The 10456-nt window shown below is 29.0% G+C and overlaps 1 protein-coding gene across 1 annotated transcript; it reads right to left on the bottom strand.

The window, feature by feature from the left end:
* Positions 1–256: 256 nt before the first annotated feature.
* Positions 257–6423, bottom strand: LOC110696660. Its single transcript, XM_021874017.1, has 3 exons — positions 6263–6423; positions 5958–6063; positions 257–665 (listed from the first exon to the last, which is right to left on the bottom strand). Exons 1-3 carry the CDS (start codon positions 6296–6298, stop codon positions 523–525), a joined length of 285 nt encoding a protein of 94 aa, XP_021729709.1. The 5' UTR covers positions 6299–6423; the 3' UTR covers positions 257–522.
* Positions 6424–10456: the final 4033 nt, after the last annotated feature.

Below are 10456 nucleotides of genomic sequence, written 5' to 3'. Positions count from 1 at the left end.
TACAAGGGTATCATTGACTTGTTTGTATTTTCCATAAGTCGTATGTGTTTTTAATAGTCACACACGCGTTGCTGGCTATTAATAATACAAGGTAACTTAAGGAACTAATAATGTTACGGTTTTGAATATATAGGAAATGAGAAATCAATGGATACACAATTATTAACTTAGTTAATTAGCCTTTATACAATATGGTCCAATGACAAAAAAAAAAAAAAAAAAAAAAAAAAAAAATTAACAAGGGGAGAACACAAAGGAAAAAGAAAAATGTGATTAGGCAAAATATGATTGGATAATGACCGAGTAGTAGAGTACCTAGAATAAATGGACCACAAAATATAGTTTTTTGATCCATCGATCTTCAAATATATGATGCATTTGGCTTTACGTGAAGGACGACACAAACAAGCTAAGGTACTATGGCATTAGAAATTAAATGCATCAAAGGAATTAAAGATCTATCACTTTCAAAGTTTCAATAATGCATGTGTTGCATATGTTCAAATTAAAATTGAAATGTCTTTAGTCTTTGGAATCCTTTGATGAATCGGAAATCATCTTCTGTATCATTTCACTTGTCTCTGCTTCACTCATTCGATCGTTTCTCGATTTGGAAGAATACGCCTCGAAAAATTCCTTGTTTTCTTTCTCTAGTTCCTTCCACACTACACAAAATTAATTGGAAAACGGAGGTTAAATAAATATAGACGACTTCTAGTGACTTGTATAGCTCATTGTTTTTATAAAGCTTGCTAAACTGCAGTCATGTTTTTTTGTACTCTCACCGTCCCCAAAACTTCGACCATTTTGGCCTAATTTTAGTCCTAAAATAATAGACACATTAGCATTAAAATATCCACCAATTTACAACAATATTTGTACAAAATTAGTTTTCCCATATAAAATTTTATTTTTTCATTTATTTTAATACTTTATTTCTCTATTATTTTTGCAAACCCTATGTAAATTTATCTTTCCAACATGTTTTTATTTTTTTGTATTTAAGTTTCTCAATAACCGTGAAATCAACCCAAAAGGGTCGAAGTTTTGGGGATGGAGGAAGTATTCATTTTGTAGCGTTGAGAACACCTTTAGGGCTTGTTTGGTTCACCTTAATTTTGCTTATCTAAACTTATCTGATATGATCTGGTCTGATATAAATGTCAGATTTGACCAAACTTTGACCATAAATATACGATAATCTATATGGAAAAAAATTTCAAGTGGGGTCTTGTTAGATTCGTAATAATGTGTAGTTTATTAATGTGTGATTTTATAATTTTTTTCGTTACGAAATTAATGATATTTAGCGATAAAAACTGCACTTAAAACGATGATCTGATCTTATTTTTTCTAATCTGATCTCATATGAACTTATTTTTTCTGAAATAAGTAAAAATATGGTGAACTAAACAAGACCTTATTTTGGTATTCCTCATGTTGGAATTAATAGTGAGGTTGGTACGTAAATTGCTTTAATAATTTGAGAGCTTTAATTTAAAGGTTAAAAATCTAAGCTAGTGTGTTGCGACAACTAATACTGTATCAGATGTAGAGGGTAATTAATTAGTGAAGGATAGAACATCTAGCATTCATGTCATTGTGTGCCATCAGATGAAGAATAGCAAGAAATAAAAATGTAGAAAACATGTTTTGTGATTTAAAACTAAAAAGGGACGTCAATAAATGACTATATATGTAGAGTACTCGAGTTACTCGAGTATAGAGTATGATACATTATTATTAGTACCAAATCCGTTTTAAATGATACTCATACTCTTTAGTTAAGGGTGCATTCTATTCACCTGTTTTTTACTTATCTGAATTAACCCTTATTAGAATTTATTTTAGTTATAAATTAAACTTGGGTATCCCTGGTTAACCCTTATTACAACTTATCTGAACTTATTTTTCTTGAACTTATCTTATTTGAACTTATTAACCCTTATGTGAACTTATATGAACTTATCAACCCTGAAATAAGTGGAATTAAGGTCAACAGAACATCACCTTTAGTCACATTTTGTGGCAATTTATAAGTAGGAGCGACAAGGGTAGAAAAGTGGGCAAGTAGGAGGGTGTATAATTTTTTTTTATTATTTTTTTTAGGTCCCATTTGCATTTTTGATGGCTTTTAATGTACGAGTATTATTTTCAATTATGTGCTATACAACGTTGATACCTTAAAACTACATATCGACAAAAACTAATATAATTATCAAAAGACCAACAAACTCAACCAATCAACTTAAACTTTTAGATCTTTGATTGAAGCTCAAGAATAAACTTATATACTATCAGGTTATCTCTTAATACCATGTTAAAGAAGCAACACAACTGGCAATGTTTTTTGTTTTAAGTTTTCTAAATTTTTTGAAAAAAAAAAAGAAAAAACGAGTAAAAGGTGTTTCCAATTTTTTAAATGTCAGTTTTCAATATTATCATGATTTTAATAAGTTTGATAAAATTTTATTCAATATATGACATATTACATGAATTTTAAAAACAAAAAACCGGAAAAAAAAACCTCGGCCCCAGTAATACCAAACAGATGATTAAGTTAATGGTTGAGATCTTGAAATATTTTTATTTAATTTAACTTTTAACACTATCAATAATAATAATAATAACCTACATGTTTTTGTTTTTTTCTTTTATTTGCCAAAGATTATTTTTATAATTTGTATTTAACTGTCTTCAAATCAAAATTTCGTGGTTGATCAATATATATCATTGCATCACAAAAAAAAAAAAAAAAAAAAAAAGGTTTGTTAATATCAATACAATTGAGCTCAAACAATTGTTTAAGGTTTGCAAGTTCATATGCTGATGATAAGAATGAATCTCAAGATCTCATAGGATCGAGAGAGAAGGTCTAACCACTTGAACTATCCCCCACTTTCACGAGTTGCCACTCACTCTAAAATAAAAAGATTTTTTAAAAAAGTGTTTAGAATGTTAACATGAATACTAATTATAAATATACTTCGTATAATTTAAAACGTACTCATTTTGGGGTCGTATTAAATTCGAACATCTCGTAGTGTATGGTAACTTCACAACATGATGGAGTAAAGTAACTTCTAATATTTTTTATTTTTGACGGGAAAGTAACTTCTAATATTTGTTACTACTTCATGTAAGGAGATTTTGTGAGGAATTGAATACCATAAAAGTCGTGACTTTTGGAGAAATACCTCTATTAACCTATTTTTTCAATTAAATATCCAAGGTTTCTTCTAAAGCTCAATTAGCACCACCGTACCAAACTAACAAATCAGTTAATTTTTTCGTCTTTAGGCCCCACTTCTACTTCAATTTAATGCCATCCCATCTTTCCTTACATTCTTCAATCTCTTCTTATACAATGGTCATATTATGATCTCTAAAAATGAAAGAAAATACCCTCAACATTGCATGATTGCTAAGGACAGAATTGTGCCTTCTTTTCTTTGATTTTTGAAGATTGAAATATGACCATTGTGGAGGAGATAGAAGAACGCATATACGGAAGTGATGACAATTATATAGAAGTAGAAGTGGGGTTTAAAAGATGGAAAATTAATTAGTCTGTAAGTTTGATGTTTTTCTGTTTTGATAAACCTTGGAAGTTTAACTAAAAAAATAAGGTTAATGAAGGTATTTTTCAAAAAAAAAAAAATAATAACTTTTTGGGAATTCTGTACAAAATTTCCTTCATATAATCGAATGCTTGTTCTATTTTAATTGCGACACACATTTTGATTTTCATTGTCAAGAATTATATCATCAATGTTTTAAAATTATGTATCCAAAAATTACAGGCTTAGTTCTACGAGGTTCACATGTTTAAGAGATCAAAATAGTTGCAGTAGACAGTATTGTGTAGTACATTTGATTAAAATTGAATGTAATAGTAAGTAAGAAAGTAAAAAAAAAAAAAAAACAAAAGGTTAAACTGATGATTGAAGCCAAGAATAAGTTATATACTTTATCAGCTGAATTAAAAAGTATTATTTATAAAAGTAAATAAATGAAAATGGTGAAATTAGAGGGGCTCAACCAAATTAAAATAAAATGACCCTTTAACTAAGGGACACATTTTTTTTTTTTGTAGAAATTCGGTTTTATTTAAATATGGAGAGAATATTGATTTATTAGTAAAATATAAAAAACTACTAATATTTTGAAAATTTTCACCAAGATATGACTATAGTATATTTTTCGTTACATAAAATCACAAACTATGGCAAAGATAATTGTGTAAAAATGTAAAATACAGAGTATTAAAATTCAAAATAATATTGCAATCGAAAGAGAATTGAGAAACTACAATTTTCCTCAAATTGTGCAATGAGATCTCTAGATAAAAAAATAATAATAATAAAAAATAAAAAAATACATACATAGTACAAAACAAAAAACAAAAAACTAAAAACAAACAAATAGGACTATCTAGCTTCTAGATACAATATTTACCCAAAATTCCATTATTAATTGCGGCAATCTATACATGACCCTTTTTTTTTTTTTTTTTTTTTTTTTTGGGGGGCACCCTTGCGGAGTTGCGGACATGGATGTTTCTTGATTAATTATATAATATGAGTTCCCTCTTTCTTAAAAAAAATAAAATAAATAAATAAATAAAATAGATGGCCTTTCAATTTCAGAGTCATCACAAAGTCTGGAAAGTGTCAATCTTTGAGTTATAAATCTTATATAGATGATGTATTGATGTGTTATGGACCTTATGGTTTTATTGACGTTTTTATTTACTCATTGAAAGTGTGTAAAACAAATAAAAATCACGATGCTCTAATTAACAATTTAAATTTTTAGTTGAATTATGATCATTTGACATTATATCAAAGGCCAACAAAGTGACAAGAATGAATAAGTAGGTCCATGTTGCATTCATTTTTTTTTTTTTTTAAAAATTCACATAATAATTATACTCGTGTGAGATCGTCTTTGATTTGTCTTAATGTTTCATCGGTTAATCCTTGTATTGTAATATCAATTCAAAACATTTATGACATATTTAAAGATGTTAATGCTCTAAAAAAATATTAAAATTATGCAAAAAGCCAAATTAAAACATCTTTTAGATACCAAAGTGTTATTATTATTATTATTATTATTGTTATTATTTTTTTTTGACACAATTATTGTTATTATTATTATTATTATTATTATTATTATTATTATTATTATTACAAATTTGTTGACGTTATTATAATAACTTAATTATTTACAATGTAGGTTGAATATTATTTCAATTTATACTAAAAACTTATTTTATTTGTAATTTTTCAAAATAAAAACTTATTTTAATTGTAATTTATCAAAACAAATTTTAGTTGATTTTTCTTAAAAAAGTAATGAGCTACACCGATCAACTTGTATGTTCAAAATTGTAAATAATTTTATGGAGTACAAAATAATAAACAAGTTGATCGAAAAGAACAAATTCTAAGTGATTATAAATGGAGTTAATCAAAACTCAAATAAATAATTTTTTTTTTTAATTCAAATGAGAAACCATTTCAAAGCAAATTCAAAAACGAAAGCTAAAACAAAAAACACACCAACTAAACCTACTCCTATGGAGGGTTTTGTGATTGTAAGGAAGCGATATTTTTAGGACAATCTTCTCCCAAAACAGAAAACCCTCTTAACTTATTATTCCGAGGACAAATATGTGCTTAAGGTCCTTTATTTGTTTTATTTATGAAGGTCAAAACTGTTCACTTATTGCTTAAAACAAACGAAGGTATGTAATAAGATCTCATGTATATATCAAGAACTACCTACAGTTTCTTAATATCTATCATCAAAAGTGATTCTCATACGAAGTATATATACATATACAACATACCAAAATTAGAAATAGGTAAGAAGCTTAACACAATATATTTAATAACCCCCCAAAAGACTAAAATAGCCATGCATGCAAAAAATAAAGATAAATAACAAACCAGTTGAAGTAATAACAGGTTTGATGTTAGCATGTTTAGACAAGGCTTCCATGCAATCTTCTTTCGTCATCTTGAATAACATGCATTTTTCTATCAAGTGTTGCACCTGCATAGATCCACAACCTTCTATATTAGTCGTTCATCATCAAAAGATCGTCGAAAAAAAAAAAAAATTGTTCCCTCCATTCAAAATAAGATCAGATATCACGTCAAAACAAACTAACTGTGTGATCTAAACTAGTAACATGATAACTAATAAATTCCGAATGAACGGAAGATCGATCAAGGTAAGGAATAGTATTAACCATGTGGATGTAAGAAGCGGAGGAATCATCATCCATGATAATAATGTTTATTACTCCGTATTAATTTGTTGTAGAAAACAAGAATAAAAACAAGAGTAAGTATAAACCAAAAGATTTTGAAAAGAAGGAAAGTTGGTAAGATACAATTTCCAAATACGAATAAATAGCAACATATAATTACACGGAAAAACATAAAAATTGGTAATTTAAAGGTAGGTCCAAATGTCCCACGTGGGAGATGAACGTTAATTGGTGGAGAGAGGATTAGAGTGGATTTGTAGCTCATCAATTGTTTTAGCTTGTCCTCTAATGTAAAGCCATGCACATATTAACATTTCTACTTCACGTGATTAGTGGGTCCCTAATTGTTTCAATAGTTAATGCAATTCTTGCCTACGTGGCATCGCCCTATAGTAGCTAGTGATCCTATTGGTTATGCACCCTAAGTTAACCAATTAGAAATTGACACGTAGCATGTATTTTATACTGTGTATACGAAATAATAGAAATTGTTATACTGTAATTAAAGTAAACCCCGTTGTAATTATAGGAATAGCAAGAATTATAGAATGATAATAAGTTCAAATAGGTCGTATTCAGATAAATATAGGCGTTGGAAAAATGGCACTAGGACTAGCATAGCCTAAGTTGAGCTAGCCCATTATTCTTTCAATTGTTCATGCAAATGGAGTAATGGTTCATGGATTGTGAAATGAAATTATTATTAATATTTGACACTAACACAACAAGCTCATCCATTTGTGTTAATTTGCCTTTTACTATTACTCCTTCCGTCCCTAAACTATATTTCTAATGCTTTCTATTATATGAGGAATAAAAATTAGAAAAAAAAAATGTAATTTAAGGACGAAAAGAGTATAAAACAATATATGGAAAATTCTTAAGGCGATGAGTAAAACAATAATTGTTGAGTTGTATCCTGTGTATGGGTCCCTTCCTTCAAAATGTTAGGGAGACACATCATAATTAGCTACTTAATTTAGCTAATCAGAAACTATTACTTGTAACACATGTAAAACGAGTAAAATTTGGTTTTAAGCATGATATATAACTTCAATTATAAAATTCCATTGAACTTTATAGAAAGAATAAGATTTAAGGGTCTGTTCTCTTATGTTGAAATTCAGTTCAGTTCAGTTCAGTTCTGTTCAGTTCAGTTCAGTTTAGCTCAGCTCCTAATTTCCTTCTCTTATAAAATATTTATTTTAGTTCAGTTCATTTCAGCTCAGTTCAGTTCAGCTGAATTCAGTCAATGAGAACAGGCCCTAAGCCTTCGTTCAATTCTCATAAGATTATTTCAATATTAGAGTACAAGTATTGTTTAGAGTAACTGGAGTACTAGACCATACTATAATAATTCTATTGATGAATAATATTGAATATTCAAACATAAAATTCCATAAATTTTAAACTATCCCACATAGATGGTCTATCTTGCATATTGTTGAAATTTTGTATTATTATGCAAATTTAATAGTTTGAGAACATACATTAAAAAAAATGATTATGCTTTTTAAAGTGCATCAATTTAACAATAATAATGCTATCATTGGTCTATCAGACCAAGAGAATCAAACATAATCATAGTAGCTAGTAGATTTACTCTAGATATGTCTCAATAACTGTGTTCATCATTATCTAGTGCAGTATCATACTAACATGAGTAACATCTAATGAATTCATTAGAGTAGATTTCTTTCAAATGCTAGAATGGGTTTTTACTTCATGGATTCCCGGACTATTTGTCAAGTTGATTCTTCCTCTGCTTTTCAAGTGAACAATAAAAAATTTGCATTACTCATCAACATTACTTTGACCAATGTTGATTCTTTATCTATAGCCATATGAGTTAAAATCATTACAATGTGTTAGTAGTTTCTGAATATCAAGTTTTTATAATTTACTGGATTTTTTTAAAATTATAACCTTCTAGCTTTTCGTTTTATACGATATGCCCCCTTTTTTGAGAAATTAGTCCACACTATAACACCAAAATACATTTAGTTTCTATACGGTAACCTTGTCGTTATCCAGCCGTTAACAAATTCCGTTAGTGGAGCCCACTCTCCACTTAACAGTATTCTTTATCGATTTCCGTGTTGAAAATTGTTCCGTTTAAGGTTTTGGGGCTCTTTTGGTCCTTAAGGTTCTAAATTGAGCTCAAATTTGGGGAAAAAAATAATGCAAATATCTCATGTTATATATTAAATACGTAAACACGCAAAACTACGCAAAACGAAAAAAACGTAAATGCCTCGCTTTATTGATCAAAATTTTGTGTTGGCATAAATGCCAATCAAATTGGACACCTATTAAAACTATAGCCCGTCTTGTGTGTGGCCAATCACACCGTGAGGCCGCTTATAAAAGAACAAAGCAACCCTTATAACATAGACTAAGTAACCCTTATAATACTAATTGAATAACCTTTATAACACTGACAAAGTGACCCAATTACACTGACGAAGTAACCCCTATAATGGTTGGTCACTTGATCTAGGTCATACAGTGTAACCAACCACATATAAGAATTTGTGTTAAAACTAAAGCAGTAGTAACTTGTACATCATTCGTTTCTTTTTATATTCTTGGTATGTTTTTGTTTGAAATTGGAGCAGGGAATCTTCTAAATAATTTCCAATACATAATAAGATAGAACAAAGAAATGGATCTTGCTTGATCCATCGATCTCATTAAATATTTGAAAGCATTAAATGTTCAAAGATGTGCATAAACAAAAATACAATGTGAAAAGAGAAACGTGAAAATTAGGAAGTACGGTGGAGTTTACAAGGTTTAAAGTTTTTTCATCTCTTAGAAGCTCTACTAGACCGTAACATCAACATCAAGAGACTTTCATGATGTTGCAATATTTGTTGGCTTTGCTTACATAATATGATAGGTTAGTACCAATTGCGTGATCATCTATTCAAGTAAGCTCTCGTCTTAGTCTATGATTCATCAATAATTACGCCACCAATCAGCTAATATGAATGTTAGTCTTTTAGATAATAAAATCTTATCATTTTATACCCAAATTGATGCTTGATCAATTAATCGATTTTCAAGTCTTTATGTGTCATGCATTAAAATTTTGCCATCATATGAGTGATGGCGAAATTGTGAATTTTGTAAAATAGTTGAACCATACGTCGTTATATTTTTTTTAAAAAATTGTCCACATAAAAAAAATGAGATTAATAAAATGGGTTTAAGGAACTACTCTCATAGCAAATTGATTTTGGTTTTAAATTACTATGAAACCTGTAAGTTGATCAAACGTCTCTTTTTATGGGTTTAAATTTATCTCGATACTATATATCAGAAGACCAATTCAACTAAAAGTGTGGATGCAACACAGACCCACCCATATTTGGTGCGAATTAATTCCACTTTGAAGGAGGGACGAATAAGATTCGAACCCGTGACCTTTGTGTCACGCCGGCTCCGATACCATATTAGAGTACCAATTCAACCAAAAGCTTAAGATGATGGTTGAGACTCAGGAATATGTTTTATACATTATCACTATATGTCTAGCCCAAAAGAGAATTATTATTAATTAATTCCAAATTAACTTTCAGTTGTAAGCATACTTACATGTGGGGAGAATGTAGAGCATCTTGTTATGCACTTGTAAGTTGTTTAGACATGTACCACTTGTGACAAAATCTTTACTTGGCAATTTTTATTTTTGTGAGTTGATAAACATGGGCTCTTTATTATAATTTTTGTTATTTATTGATATCAAATTAGATATATCATAAATACAATTGTTTTTTTTTTTTGGTTTTCCACCCGGTTCCCTTTAGGCTAATCCGGATTCGGGGATCAGTTTTGGGTGGTTAGGTTTCAATCCCCTCCCACTTGTTGTTGCGGGGATCAAACTCAGATCCTCCCTATCGAGTGTAGTCTTAATCACCACTATACCAACGTCCAATTAGTATCATAAATAAAATTATTTGCGATCCATAAAATCCACAAATCAAGTGCAACAAAAATGTACTACCATTCCTTTGGTAAACAATGCTTGTTATTTTTATTTTTATTTTTTTGACAAAAGTCTGTAGTTTAATTTAGCACTATTAATGTGTAAGAAAATGATCGAAAATTTGTATTATAACGTAAAAGTGGGGATCGGAAGTGGCTCAATTTTATTTTAGGAAAAATCTT

Source organism: Chenopodium quinoa, unplaced genomic scaffold, assembly GCF_001683475.1.
Source record: "Chenopodium quinoa cultivar QQ74 unplaced genomic scaffold, ASM168347v1, whole genome shotgun sequence".
Taxonomy (NCBI): Eukaryota; Viridiplantae; Streptophyta; class Magnoliopsida; order Caryophyllales; family Amaranthaceae; genus Chenopodium; species Chenopodium quinoa.
Note: the sequence above shows the minus strand (reverse complement) of the source record. Positions and strands in the feature narration are given on the sequence as shown.